Source organism: Aedes albopictus, chromosome 2, assembly GCF_035046485.1.
Source record: "Aedes albopictus strain Foshan chromosome 2, AalbF5, whole genome shotgun sequence".
Classification (NCBI taxonomy): Eukaryota; Metazoa; Arthropoda; class Insecta; order Diptera; family Culicidae; genus Aedes; species Aedes albopictus.
This window is the reverse complement of record NC_085137.1, coordinates 409,940,285-409,955,803: the sequence shown is the minus strand read 5'-3', so window position 1 is coordinate 409,955,803 and position 15,519 is coordinate 409,940,285. Positions and strand designations below refer to the sequence as shown.

The following is a 15,519-nucleotide window of genomic DNA, read 5'->3' as shown; positions in this document are numbered from 1 at the left end:
ATCTCAAATCTGTTATGAATAAATTTGATGAATATCAACATTTTTCACAACTTCGCTTATTGTTTTAGATTCAAATTCATTTACAACGGCATAGATACCTTTACTATTGCATATTTGTAAGAATGACGAACATTTTTTAGATTTTTTTTTCATGTTTATGGGCAAAAATATATCCTCACATTTGTAAATCCGGCCCTGGACATACATTATCGCCAGAACATTTACACCCGCCTGAAACGCGAAGCAGCAAAGGTCGAACTGGTGGTGAATGCCTCAAAAACAAAGTACATGCTGGTAGGCGGAACCGAACACGACCGAATTCGTCTGGGTAGTAATGTTACGGTAGACGGGGATATCTTCGTGGTGGTGGACGAATTTGTCTACCTCGGATCCTTACTGATGGCTGACAACAACGTGAGTCGTGAAATTCGAAGGCGCATCATCAGCGGAAGTCGGGCCTACCATGGGCTCCAGAAGAAACTGCGGTCGAAAAAGATTCACCCACGCACCAAATGCACCATGTACAAAACGCTAATAAGACCGGTGGTCCTCTACGGACACGAGATATTAGGGTGTAGCTAATTTTATAAAATCTCTCCGGGATATAATTTCCCTAGTGGAAAGTTATCCACTGGTCGAGATAAGTAGGCTGTTAAAGAATGAGCGATTTCGGTTGACATTTAGGGATGACGCAAAGGGTTTAAGTGAAATTTTCGCTAGAACAAACCTTCAAAAAACATTTTAAATTTAATTTTCAAGCATAATTTCTCTAGACTAAATTAAAATGAAATAATTTTTCTAGACTAGACTGGTTTATGAGATATTTGAAAAATATTATCGTATTTCAGTGTTGGGTCAGATACCAAAAAATGACATTTTTTTTTTTCAAATATCTCGGAAACTAGTGCAGATAACGCAATTAGGGTCCTAAAATCATCGGTGTTAGTAGCTAAACAAACTGACATTTCCATTTAATTTTTGTGCTCTAAAGTGATAAAATTGAAATGAAACGTTACAAGTGTTTGACGCATAGCTTTTCCGATCTCCTGTTATGCGTTTTTGGTTTACTATAAGATAGGCCGCTCTATGCCAACGAAGCATCCCAATACCGTATCTCGCTAACGAAAGGTCCAATTCAAATAAAATTCAATAGCGTTCTACTACAATGTTGTAGGTGTAGCTTTCATTTGGTGCCAAGAAACCCAAATCGGTTGACAGACGGCTGAGAAACTCGCGTACTTATTTTATAATGCACATATACAACAAACATATACATACATATGTTCAATTCATCAAGCTGAATTGATTAGTATATGAGACTGTGTCGTCATCGTCGTCATGCATCAAATGTGGGTTTTTCAAGCGGCATTCATACCCTTCTTAAGGGTTTAAAAAGGGTAAAAACACTATTGATTGCTCGGAGATAAAACAGTCCTACTTGTAACAACCCGCACATTTGGGGTCAATTAGTGTAATAATTACGTTAACTATTACTGTGAATAATTAACAAAATACATAGAATGAAACACTTACCCGAAGGCACCCATCGTTAAACGTATTATCTCCGGTGATGTGAAGTTCCGTAATGTGAGGTACACTTTCCACCAAAGCGCCGTAGAAGGGAATGCCGTTGGTGCACCGTTCAATCACCAGCTTCTCCAACGACGAAGAGCAAGGCACCGCAATTTGCTCGTCAAATTCGAACCACGAGCATTCGCATTCGAGTTGTAATTCCTTCAATCCGATCAAACCCTGCAGTCCGTCCATGGTGATATTTCGGTTTTCACTGATGGTCAACCGCTCGACGGTTGTAGCGTGGCGATATACGCCCTGCCGCAAGAACTCGTCATTGTCTGCACTAGTAACGGTCAGATCGATGAGTGACTTGAGGTTTTGAAATAAATGGGCCGCATCTGGTATTGTGATGCATTTGAAGTCTAGTTTGAGGATTTTTACTTTCGGAAACGAAAGCTGGAAGAAATCTTTTACAAATAGGGGCCAAACGGTGATGGTCAATTCCTGTAACTGCGTCGAAAAACTTCGAACAATCCGGTAATCCGAATAACAAGTAACAGATCTGGATGTCAGAGATATGGATGTTATCGCTTTCGCGTTCCGGGTGATTGCGTCAAAGAACTTCCGTCGGACAGTTCGATCCCCTTTGGTGCGGCTGTCACCGAACCTAAGGCTTTTGAGCTTCGGCATCTCGGAAATTTCCTGTAATCCCTCTTCCGCAATAAACTCCATTCGACTAACGTTCCAATTCTCCTCCTTCATTATGTGCCAATTATTAATCTCGATCACCAAACACTCCAACGAACTAGGTCCATCGCCCCGGGGCAAGAATGCCAGCAAACTTTTGTCCATAATCGGCCCAAAGGACAAACTCATAACCCGCACGGTCCTTTCATATTGACGGACCACTTGTAGACACTTGCGCAATAGCACGTACGGATCAGTTTCCTTACGAGCTCGCTTAGCAGGCGCATTTTTCAGCTGCCGCGAGCAACCCGTCCAGTTGAAGTCCGACTCCACCAACATCACCCCGGAGATGCTGAGCTGCTGGTAGCTGCGGGTAAAGACCATGCCTGCAAATTTTCTGATACGTTCCTCACTAAGGAGACTGATCTTCAGAACCAGGAAATTTACAATCAACTCATTCCAGAGTTTGCAGATACGGGTGAGGTGCTTCTTACCCTCAATCTGTTGGAAAATCGCAAGGAGGATCTGAAAACGGGAAATGGTCAGAAACACGGGTCAGAAACATGGGTACAACGGGAAAGATGCAACTTACCTCGTTCGGAAGATCGTTGATTGTGGCCATCTTTGGGATATGGATTGGTTCAAACGTCGCTTGATCCCACATGGATACTGTGGCTAGGTAAGTATATTTCGATAGATTAAATCAATTTCCACTTGGCTTCGGCCAAGATTCCTGTTTGGAGCCGGATGGAATTTTGTTTGGAAGACGGACAAGCTTGTTGTTGTTGTTTTTACGTTAGTACACTGAGGCAAAAATGCACTTAGGAAATTGAATAGGTGTACACGGGAAAACGAAATATCTCAAAACGGAGATAAAAAGCATAAAAAGAGATAAAAATAGTACTCCACAAGTTCCTCCGGGAATTCCTACAGGATGTTTCTTGGGATTCTTGGAAATCCTCCAGTAAATCCTCTAGCATTCCTGGTATTCCTCCAAGGAATTCCTCCGGAAATTCCTCTAGTAGTTCCTCCAGGGGTTCCTACAGGAGTTTCGCCGGGACTCTTGGAAATCCTCCAGCGAATCCTCCAGGATTCGTCCACGAGTTCCTCCGGGAATTCCCCTAGGAGTTCCGCCGGGAATGCCTACAGGGGTTCCTCCGGGAATTCTTCCAGGAGTTCCTCCGGGATTCCTCCAGGAGTTCCTACAGAAGTACCTCCGGGAATTCCCACAGGAGTTTCTCAGGGAATTCCTCTAGGAGTTCCAACAAGAGTTCCTCCGGGCATTCCTACAACAGGAGTTCTTCTGAGATTTCCAGGAGTTCTTACGGGAATCCTTCCAGGAGTTCCTCCAGGATTCTTGGACTTCCTCCAGAATTCCTGGAATTTATCCAGCAATTCCTACAGGAGTTCTTCCGGGAATCCTTCCAGGAGTTCTTCCAAGATATTTTAAATTCCTCCAGTAGTTCCTCCAGAATTCCTGGAATTTATCCAGGAGTTGCGCCGGGAGTGCCTTTAGGAGCGCCTCCAGGAGTTTCTTAGGGAATTCCCACAGCAGTTCTTCCGGGAATTCCTACAGAAGTTTGTCCGGGAATCCTCCCAGGAGTTCCTCCAAGCTTCCTGGAAATCCTCCAGGAGTTGCTCCGGGAATTCCTCCAGAAGTGCCTCCGGGAATTCCTCCAGGAGTTCCCCAGGCAATGCTCCCAGTAGTTCCTATAGGATTCCTGGAGTTCCTCCGGGAATTCCTACCGGAGTTCCTCCGGGAGTTCCTCCAGGAGTTCCTCCGCAGGAGTTCCTCCGGAAGCAAGGGGAATGACATATCTTTTTGTAACCGGAATATCCGCCTTTATCCGTCTCTAACCGTCGTTAACCGCATCTAACTGCTGCTCACTTAGCAGCTCGCTTAGCAACGGTTAGCGACGGTTAGAAACGGATAAATGCGGATATTCCGGTTACAAAAGGATATGTCATTCCCCTTGTCCGGGAGTTCCTCCGCAGGAGTTCCTCCGGGAGTTCCTCCAGGAGTTCCTCCGGGAGTTCCTCCAGGAGTTCCTCCGTGAGTTCCTCCGGGAGTTCCTCCGGAAATTCCAAGTAACTACCCAAGTAACCTTGAAGCTGTATATGGAACATTAAATTCACTTTATAGTGTATTATATGGTATGCAATATTAATATCCCTCCTGACGGAACTCCTGGAGAAATCCCTCCTGACGGAACTCCTGGAGGAATCCCTCCTGACGGAACTCCTGGAGGAATCCCTCCTGACGGAACTCCTGGAGGAATCCCTCCTGACGGAACTCCTGGAGGAATTCCTGACGGAACTCCTGGAGGAATCCCTCCTGACGCAACTCCTGGAGGCATCCCTCCTGATGGAACTCCTGGAGGAATCCCTCCTGACGGAACTCCTGAAGGAACCCCTCCTGACGGATCTCCTGGAGGAATCCCTGACGGAACTGCTGGAAAAATCCCTGACGGAACTCCTGGAGGAATCCCTCCTGACGGAACTCCTGAAGGAATCCCTCCTGACGGAACTCCTGAAGGAATCCCTCCTGACGGAACTCCTGGAGGAATCCCTCCTGACGGAACTCCTGGAGGAATCCCTCCTGACGGAACTCCTGGAGGAATCCCTCCTGACGGAACTCCTGGAGGAATCCCTGACGGAACTCCTGGAGGAATCCCTGACGGAACTCCTGGAGGAATCCCTCCTGACGCAACTCCTGGAGGAATCCCTCCTGATGGAACTCCTGGAGGAATCCCTCCTGACGGAACTCCTGAAGGAATCCCTCCTGACGGATCTCCTGGAGGAATCCCTGACGGAACTCCTGGAGGAGTCCCTGACGGAACTCCTGGAGGAATCCCTGACGGAACTGCTGGAAAAATCCCTGACGGAACTCCTGGAGGAATCCCTGATGGAACTCGTGGAGGAATCCTTGATGAAATTCCTGATGGAACTCGTGGAGGAATCCCTGTTGAAACTCCTGGAGGAATTCCTGATTGAACTCCTGGAGGATTCTCCGAAGGAACTCCTGGAAGATTCCCCAAAACAACTCTTGGAAGATTATCCGAAGGAACTCCCGGGGAACTCCTGAAGGGACTCCTGCAGAATTCCTTGATGGAACTGCTGGAGGATTCCCAAAGGAACTCCTGGAGGATTCCCCAAAGGAACTCCTGGAGGATTCCTCAAAGGAACTCCTAGAGGATTCCCCGAAGGAATTCCTGAAGAATACCTCAAGGGGAATGACATATCCTTTTCTAACCGGAAAATCCACATTTTTTCATTCCTAACCATCGCTAACCGCTGCTAACTAAGCAGCAGTTAGGCGCGGTTAACGACGGTCAGCAACGAATAAATGCGGATTTTTCCGGTTAGCAAAGTAAGCATCATTCCCCCTGGAATGCCACGAAGGAGGTCCCGAAGGAACTTCTCGAGAATTTCCTGAAGGAACTCCTGGAGAGTTCCTCGAAGGAACTCCTGGAGAGTTCCTCGAAGGAACTCCTGGAGAATTTCCCGAAGCTACTCCTGCAGGATTCCTTGAATGAACTCCTGGAGGATTCGCCGAAGGAACTCCTGGAGGATTCCCTGAAGCAACTCCTGGAGGATTCCCTGAATAAACTCCTGGAGGATTTTCCGAAGAAATACCTGGAGGTTTTTCCAAAGGAATTCCTGGAGGATTCGCCGAAGAAACTTCTTGCGGGCTCCACGAAGGAATTCCTGGAGGATTCCCCCCAGGAACTCCTGGACGATGCTCAGATGGAGCTTGCTGAAGCGACTTATGGAGCAATCCCTGAAAAATCTTCTAGGAATAACCCTGAAGGAGCTCCTGGAAGATGCCTGATACAATCCGTGGGGGTAGGAGTAAAAAAACACGTGTTTTTCATCATGTAAACCATGTTGAAACGAAAGCGCTTATTTGACTTGTGAAAAACACATTAGGGGCTGTCCATAAACCACGTGGTCATGAGGGGGGGGTTCGGCCAATGACCATTTTGTGTGGACACATTAGAGGGGTGACATTAGAGAAAATCAAAATTTGTGTCAGCCTTATTCAACCGACAATAAAACATTCGTTTAAGGAGAGCAATATCCAGACAATCATCTAAACTCACCCCTGCCTAGGCCGTTTGCTCTGGGCATCCGATCCTCCGGATAACTTTCCACTTTCACTCACTTTTTCACACACACTCCAGGAAAACTTAACCGCACTAAAACAAACGAGCAGTCTCATCCGGATCTGCACCCGCTTGCCAACATCCAGAAGATTCGAAATTCTCCTGGCAGGATCGCCAAATGTGGAGCTTGGAATTATTGTGGACAAGCGGGTGCCCCCAGGAAGTAGCTTGTGTTTATCTTTTGACGTTCGCGAAGTGATAACGCGACGACTCTATGCGCGCCTACTAGATTGCTTGCTGTGCATTTGGCAGACCATGTGCTACCAGCGTTCATTGGAAGGGTAGTCGAACAACAATGCTGATTCAATACCACACACGTGGGTGTACGAAGAGAACGACGCCCTGCTGAAGTACGTCAAGTACACCAACCCGGGACTGCACATCCTGAAAGCTTTTGTGGGAACTCGGGAAATTACCAAAACTTATTCACGTTCTTGATTCACAAGGCTCGCGACGTATGTTTTGGGTGATACAAGAACCGATACAAATTTTCTCACGTAAGCTAGTATTAGGAACAGGCTAGATTGTAAGGATTGTAAAATTGAAACTCAGAGAAGCATCATACGCATACGACTGCCAGTTTAGGTTCATGGACGAAGGAGTAATTGTAGATCATTTGCTGTTTTCTGTCATCGATTGATCTTATGATTTGAAATTCTTAATGATTTTATATTTATTCAACAAAAATTTGAAAAACTACTCAAATCCTAGAAGTGTTTATTGAGAAAAATCTACTGTCCTATCGCTTAAAGATATGGAGGTATTATTGTAACATGTAGTTAAGTAGTTTTTAATTTAAATAAAAAAGCTTATTGTGTACTAATCATTATTTAAAAGCAGCAACGTTATAAACTAGAATTAAGGAACATTGAAAACCGTTGTAAATAGTTTGACGAAATACTTGCCTTACATTTAGATGAATTTTCCTCGGACAACTCATTTCTCGTTACCATACTTAGCTGCCAACCGGTCCAACAAAGAATTAAATCCTTGTTCGCGTTCCGACCGCCGTTGAGCAATCTGCTGTTCGAGCGACCCGCCCCCACTATTGGAAGCCTTCCTAGTATCCAACTTCCTCTTCAGTGCCTTCGCTTCCTTTAACTCCTTGGTCTCCCTCCGGTGACGTCGATTACGCTTCTCCTTGGGTTCCTCCGTGAAGGCCTTGTACTCCGGAACTTCACCCGCGGCAATCATCGACTGGACCGCTTCGATAATCCGCGGCTCACTCTTGACGCCCATGTAGGGAACGTACTGCGACATGTAATCCAAACAACCTTTGCCGCCAAGATAAGCTTCCTTGATGTCTTTGCGCTCCAGCTCCGAACCCACGTAGGCCTTCTCGAAGTCCTCGATGTCGTCGGTGGTGATGGGCTTGAAGAACTTCTGCCACATGGCCATCCACTTGACATCGGCGGCTGGATCGTCGTCATCGTCGATCAGGCCCTGCTCGTCGTACAAAGCCCGTTTGTCCTGGTCCGAGAGGACGGAGTAGATCTTGCTCAGCACTTTGAACTTTTCGGTGGCCTCCGCTTTCTCGTTGGGACTCACACGGTCCGGGTGTACCTTCAGGGACAGCTTGTAGTATGCCTTTTTAACTGAAAACAGCAAAATATGGGGGATTACATGGTAACAGAAGCAACGTACACTCTAGTCTTACTCTCGCCTTCCTGGGCATTTTTGTTAACTTTGAAGATTTCGTAGACATCACGGGAACCGAAGAACCTTTCGCCCAAGTCTAATGTTGATGGCATGGTTCGGCTTCACGATTATCTCTATACACAAATTCAAACGGATAGAATCACCGGAATCACCAAACAATCACAAAATTACACACGGTCCTGTTATTCTGGGCTTGGCGCGCTCTCTGTCAAGCGTGATGATGGCTGCAGTTACAAGCCAAGGTATTCAAAGTTGCAGGTACGTGCGTGTCAAAGCAGCAGTCGTTACGCACGTTATTTTGTAGCTGTTACAGTCGATAAACATCCGTGACTCAAACCTACACGGTCAGAAAATTCATTAATTTCTGAAGCGTAGTACACGGTCAGAAAATTCACTCATTTTCGAGCTAAAGTGGGACAACTCAAAATTGAGTAATTTTTTTTCCCAGCGATAGCGCTGGCCCAAGTGCGAAAATCTCATCAGTTTAAGCCGTATAATATTCTTGATGATGCGAAGAATATTATACGGCTTAAACCAGTTGGATTTTTGCACTTGGGCCAGCGCTATCGCTGGAAATGCAATTTACTCATTTTTTAAACTGTTCCAGCTTAGCTCAGTTTTGTGTGAATCTTACTCATTTTAGAGTAACATTTTCTTAGCGTGTATACGCACAAGAAAAGCACTCCAGAAAAAATCCCTCTAATTACCAAAGGAATTTTGACATCTCTGATTAGTATACACGGAACTACAAATCAACCCAAATTTAAGTTGTTTTGACGCAATCCCGGTCTTCCGTGGAATAACTCAAATTTGCGTCAAACAGCGAAAGTGGTGAGTGAGTAGTTCTCGTTTGAGAGCGGCAAAAAAAATTAACCCACTGGTAAGTTATTTTCACCCAACGGAGGCCTCAAATGACGCAAATTTGGGTTAACTCAAGAAAACCCAAATTTGGCTTCTTCCACGGAAGAGCAGCGGATGCGTCGGTGCTTCTCTCTTTGTTTTCGACAACATTGCAGTGGGGCGAGGGAGAAAACAACCCAACTTTGAGTTAAAACTAAAATCAGTTTAGCCAAATTTGAGTTTTTAAAACTTATTCTTTGGGTTTTAATATTTTTCCGTGTAGTCTAGTATGCACCTGGTAAGAAAAGCACTCCAGAAAAAATCCCTCTAATTACCAACACGCTCGTTGAAATCTACTCAAAAGTGAGTAGAATTCGACTCACTTTGGTACAAAGTGGAACAGCTCAAAAGAGAGTAATCGAGCGTTACTCACTTTAGAGTAAAGCTGAATTTTATCAAAAGTAGCGTAACTCTAACTCACTTTTATTAAATTAGAAATTATCAAAGTGAGTAGTTTTTTGCTCAGTCTCACAAATTTGTTTTGATTGTTTTTTTTTATTTGGATTGAAAAAAAAAAATGCCGAGTTCATAATAAAACAAACACACACACATTTTATTACTAATTACAACCCGAATAAAAAATACAGTAGAAAAACCGAATGTTGTATTGTAACAGTACTATTTAGAACCATATTGTTACAATAAACACCACTGTAAAAATAAAAAATACAAAAACAATAAGATGTAATGTTAGACACCATACAGTGAATTGTAAATGAGATTTTTACAATATACTATACGGGTTGTTAAGTATCGTAACAATATAAAAAAATATTTTTCTCCATATATATTTTTTTACAAAATCATACATTTTATTGTAAATGAATTGTTCGAAATACTGATACGTGGGCCTTAATATACCGTACACGGAGAAAAAAGTAAAGTTATATCGAGCATATTACGGTCGCGAACAAGCATATTTGTGCACTGACTTTTATATAATCCCTTTTTGAGATTGTATTACGCATAATATTATAGGACGAAGCATAACAGAAGCTTGAAATGGACAAAATTGATGAATTGATTGGAGCAAGACATATGGTTGATTCAATCATATTATGCATACATCAACAATATTTATTGTTGATGGTTTGACAGCTCATTTATTAGCATGGTATATTTAAGCATGTTTATGCTTAACTGAACCGCTCTTAACCCTAAACTTAGGGCTTAAACTAACTGAATCGGATGATTGTTGTAAGCATACACAAAAATTCGTTCAAATGAGGTTATGTTGCGTTTCTAGAATAAAAAGTTTTAATTTTAGCGTGAATGGTCCGTATTTGATGCAATATGTTCTTGTTGTAACATATTGCACTAAATTCGACCATTACAAGAACGATTAATTAGCAAAAAAATAGTTAGCAGTTAGTATAATTTATTTGTGATTCATATGATTACAAACGCGCAACAAAAATGGACCTGCAACCCGAAATTTGATCGTCGCTGAATCATTCAGTCCCACTGTGAAGACACTGCCAATGTTCTTATGTTTCTCCAGCAGCTCGTCCAGTTTATTACCTTGCGCAAACGTCAAAGGAAAACCGTCCAGGAGAAATCTATATTTGCACTCCAGTTTGTTAAGATTTGAGTTGATCATCATTAGCACAGCGGAGGCTGGGTTCCCTTGCCCAAATCGGGTGGTTCCACGGTTACAAGCTGCACCTGGAAAACATGGAAAACAAGTTTGTGAATTCATACACTATATTACAGGCGGCTAGCTTACCTGAAGCTGAAGTGGTGAATTCCATGAAAATTGATTCATTCCACAGGTAGAAACAATCCACGCAATAGCGGACAAACGATTTATTATATTAAATCAAGATGAGACGACAATTTCGGCTCCGTCACTTTGAATAGCGCCGCCGCCATGATGAACAATGACTGAGTAGACAGACGTCAGGCGTCTCGGTCAGCAAAGAGTTAAAGTAATGACATATATGCTTAGTTTAAGCATTTGATGGTTGATGTTCAATGATGTTGAATTAAACGAAACATATGCTTGATGCAGACAGCAAATCATTGTGAGTCAACCATTTGAAGTAATTATTCCAAGAATATCATCGAAGCTTGAGATAACAATGGAAAAGGTTATATGAATCAGAAGACATTTCTGTCCGTGTACATTGTATGGTACACGTATGGTTTCAAACAATAAAATATACCGTAAATATATTGTTTTTAATTGTAATTCCACTACTGGTTATAAATTTAATCATGTTTTGGAATGGTTCTCTTTTGTTATGTTGTATTGTTTTACATTAGATAAACCATATAATGTTATATTATCTCGTCATGTTCCTTCGATAATGGCAGTTCTAGCCAAACTAACCTAAACTCGTCTAAGTCTGAGTAGCCTCTGATTGCATTAACAGTTGAAGCTTAAGCTCCCATGTCCCACCAGCCAGATAACCGGGTTTTGCAACCTAAGCATTATTTGTGGCAACACTTTGAGCGGCATGATGGAACTATGCCTAGCGCGCTAAGTGTTATTAGACCACTAATGTAGTTGCATGAAGTGGGTGACGAGGTACATAAGTATCATTACAGCGTGCATAACCATTATTGCAATATTGAGGCTCCAATTTGACTGAACTATGAAATGTGTACATAACAACTCATGAGAAAACTGTCAAGTTCGATTCAACTATAAGTTAGGTTAAAAAGCGAAGACGAACTTATTTCAGAAGTCGTTTCAGTGTCCAGTCTAGTCCTTATGTTAAAAATGTCAAAGATAAATCGCATTTAATTCGGTTGTTGTACAAGGCAATTTCACATGAGAGAAGAAGAGAAAGAATAGTGTTGAACTCATCCACTGATTTACGGTAATCTGGCCTGCGTCTTTCCGGGTTGACCTACATTCGTATTCCTCTCATTGCACTCTACATACCTAGCCCACCATATCTCTTGGATATGCAGTCCTTAGGACACCTGGTTTACCACTTTATTTAAACATTTTATTGACTTTAAATAGATGTTTCAACTTATTCACTTTTTTCTCTTTCATTTCCTTTGCAACAAAAATGTCACGGACATCAACAAAACAAAGCACGGAAAAAATCATAAACTGAATAAAAAATTAAAAATGCACGGAAAAAGATTGTTTCGGAATAGTGAATGGTTCAAACGTAAGAAAAACAGTATAATATATTGTTACATAAAGATCACATGTAAATGTATAATAGCTACCAATGTGCAAAGCTTTTAGCGAACCATTCCATTACAATACACTATATTGTAGCTGGTACACTGTATGGTACAGGAATGGTTTTCATCAAATACCCTATGGTTAGTTTTTATCCGGGAAACTATCTAACGAAATAATTTTTAATTCAAATTGAAAATAAATGCTTGCAACTGGATCACGAGCTGGAACTTGTTCTGCCCGGATGTCAGAGCTCCGATGATTTCCGGCGGCCAGTACATCATAGGCGAATGCAATTCTGAAGGCGATCCTGCATCTCTTAAGAGGTCTTCCTGGTCTTCCAAAAGAAACCATCGGTAATCCTTTTATAAAGTCATTTTAATTTGAATATTTTCCAAGTACTTTTCTACTGATATGGTTCGCTAAGCACCACGGGGCTCTTGGCAATTTCTGGAAAACAGTTTTTGAGAATTATTATACAATAACTTAACTGTACTGCATGTATATACACTTACCATGTCTTCCACTTGGCTTTCCTAAAACAAACTTTGCAGGACTAGTGTTTCGTCTATATAAATACTTAATATTTAATTGAAAAGCATTTTCACCGCATCGACTTAGAACGATTTTTACTGGATTTTGTCCGTTACAGGTGAGTGAATTTAAACAGCCAATACTCAAAAGAGAGTAAACCACTAATTTCTTGGCGAGTGAGTAGAAAACAACTCAGTTGATCAAAATAATGTTACACACCAAATTTAGGTTTTTTCATCCAGCAAAACTAATTGCTGGAACGTGATCAGCAAACTGTAGCTTGCCGAAAATTCAGTAACAATAGCTGAAGAGTCAGCAAATTTTGAAATTGCTGAACCTCAGCAAAAGAGTTGTCAAACACTTAGCATTTCCCCAGGGAATTTCCTTGACACATTTTGCGCACTCCTGCCCGAGGCACTGCACAAGCCGGAGGACCAGAAAATCACCTGATTTTTTTTTAAATTTTTGTCGTATTAACACTAAATGTAATTGTATCACTTAATTGATGAGTTCTCATCGAATTTACTTACCTATGATTACTAAAAATCAAGTTAAAACGCACATTTTTATACATTTTTATTTTGGCTAAAAAAAAAAACAAAAAAAATCCGGCCGGATTCGAGCTCGGACAAAATTGCTGAACGACCAGCATAACAAGCTGTCAAAATGCATTACTGAAAAACCAGCAAGAAATATTTTACTGGATGGATTGCTGGTTTTACAGCATGTCAAAAACCAGCAAAATTTTGCTGGTTTCCAGCGAAATAAAAATAGTGTGTACTCTCTTTTGACAGTTTTTGCCAAAGTATTGAAGTGAGTCGAAAACTACTCACTTTTGAGTAGTTTTCAACGAGCGTGAAAGGAATTTTGACAACTGATTAGTATGGGAAAAAATGTCACTTTTCCTTGAGGAATAATTGAACGGAATATTTTTCCGCAAGGAAAAGTGACAGCTCCATTTGATTTGCCCGGAAGGCGTTACGAGCGTTACACAATTTTCATTTCTTTTCAGCTGCGGACCGCTCAAGAAATTTTGACAACGTAATCATTTCTTGACCGTTTCTTGTCCTCCTTTTCCACAGTACTTTTGAGGTGCGTACTACACTTATGGGAAGAAAATTTTTTGTCACTTTTCCTTGAGGAATAATAGAGCTTGCTGACGTTTATTCACCTTTCTCTTTCAAACATGTAGGCGGGATAGGATTTGTTGCCATCAGGAAAGGTTTCCCGATGAAAACAAATCCTATCCCGCCTGCATGCTTGAAAGAGAGAGGTGAATAAACGTCAGCAAGCTCTATTGATCGGAATATTTTTCCGCAAGGAAAAGTGACAGCTCCATTTGATTTGCCCGGCAGGCGTTACGAGCGTTACACAATTTTCATTTCTTTCCAGCTGCGGACCGCTCAAGAAATTTTAACAGCGAAATCATTTCTTGACCGTTCCTTGGCCTATCTTTTTCCACAGTACTTATCAGGTGCGTACTACCCTTGCAAACACGGTCACAAAATTCACACACTAAGCTAAAGTCTAGTACGCACCTGGTAAGAAAAGCACTCCAGAAAAAATCCCTCTAATTACCTAAGGAAATTTGACAACTGATTAGTATGGGAAGAAATGTCACTTTTCCTTGAAGTGTAGTACGCACCTGAAAAGTACTGTGGAAAAGGATAGGACAAGAAACGGTCAAGAAATGATTTCATTGTCAAAATTTCTTGAGCGGTCCGCAGCTGAAAAGAAATGAAAATTGTGTAACGCTCGTAACGCCTGCCGGGCAAATCAAATGGAGCTGTCACTTTTCCTTGTGGAAAAATGTTCCGTTCAATTATTCCTCAAGGAAAACTGACATTTCCCCCCATACTAATCAGTTGTCAAAATTCCTTTGGTAATTAGAGGGATTTTTTCTTGAGTGCTTTTCTTACCAGGTGCGTACTAGGCTTGAGGAATAATTGAACGGAATATTTTTCCGCAAGGAAAAGTGACAGCTCCATTTGATTTGCCCGGCAGGCGTTACGAGCGTTACACAATTTTCATTTCTTTCCAGCTGCGGACCACTCAAGAAATTTTAACAGCGAAATCATTTCTTGACCGTTCCTTGGCCTATCTTTTTCCACAGTACTTATCAGGTGCGTATTACCCTTAAATTGGAACAGCTCAAAAAATGAGTAAATTGCATTTCCAGCGATAGCGCTGGCCCAAGTGCAAAAATCTCATCAGTTTAAGCCGTATAATATTCTTGATGATGTGAAGAATATTATACGGGTTAAACTAGTTGAATTTACTTATTTTTTGAGCTGTTCCAGTTTAGCTCAGTTTTGTGTGAATCTTGCTCATTTTAGAGTGTGCGGCAAGTTTGCACTTTGCCAATTCGAACACGAAAAAAAACAGATTGAGAAAAATACGTCGATGTTCCTTCCAGTTCCAAACCAAGCCCCAGACCTAGGGGCGGGACAGCTCCTAATACCGGCGCTAATACTGCCTAATAAATATTAGTATCCTAATCTTCACCATCCATCGTAACATTTTTTGTGTAGTATGTCATGAATTTTCATACAACAACTAACTGTCACAAAGACGAGAGGTGAAAATTCGGTTTGTATGTGGTGTTTCTTCATTCTTCGTTCAATTTAAACCAATAATTATTTTTATTATTTTAGCTTCATCTTCCTCAATTGCTGATATGGCTTTCGGAAACTAATGACTGTACGTAGAGAAATCAAAACAGATGACTTTTTGAGATATGACTTACAAGTTTCGGTACATGTTCTTATCACGAACCTCCTCGAAAAACATTTGCTTGTTAACTTCGAATATCAATAAATAAAAATAAACTGCATTTGAAAACTGTAACTAGTACATACTATAAACTTTGCTTGATCGAATAGCTTTGCATTTTCCATTTTTGCCTATTCAGCT

At 41.7% G+C, this 15,519-nt stretch overlaps 3 protein-coding genes across 3 annotated transcripts in view; all 3 read right to left on the bottom strand.

The window, feature by feature from the left end:
• Positions 1–3,118, bottom strand: part of LOC109426857 (uncharacterized) — a 40,151-nt gene extending 37,033 nt beyond the window's left edge. Inside the window, exons 1-2 of the mRNA XM_062848971.1 lie at positions 2,795–3,118; positions 1,534–2,727 (exon numbers count right to left, since the gene is read on the bottom strand). Of these exons, the coding sequence (XP_062704955.1) occupies positions 1,534–2,727; positions 2,795–2,866 (1,266 nt within the window). The 5' untranslated portion in view covers positions 2,867–3,118. The remainder of the gene's footprint in view (positions 1–1,533; positions 2,728–2,794) is intronic.
• The window catches only part of LOC109417983 (uncharacterized), a 515,951-nt gene that overhangs the window by 137,195 nt on the left and 363,237 nt on the right, over positions 1–15,519 (bottom strand). The gene's annotated exons all lie outside the window — the stretch shown is intronic.
• LOC109417979 (J domain-containing protein CG6693) lies at positions 7,024–8,266 on the bottom strand. Its single transcript, XM_019692123.3, has 2 exons — positions 8,026–8,266; positions 7,024–7,963 (listed from the first exon to the last, which is right to left on the bottom strand). Exons 1-2 carry the CDS (start codon positions 8,117–8,119, stop codon positions 7,305–7,307), a joined length of 753 nt encoding a protein of 250 aa, XP_019547668.3. The 5' UTR covers positions 8,120–8,266; the 3' UTR covers positions 7,024–7,304.

Excerpts from the sequence above, each read along its gene's own strand:
- LOC109417979 (XM_019692123.3), bottom strand. The coding sequence starts at position 8,119 with ATGCCATCAACATTAGACTTGGGCGAAAGGTTCTTCGGTTCCCGTGAT. Across the intron at positions 7,964-8,025 it reads AAATGCCCAGGAAGGCGAGA|TTAAAAAGGCATACTACAAG; the intron begins GTAAGACTAGAG and ends TGCTGTTTTCAG.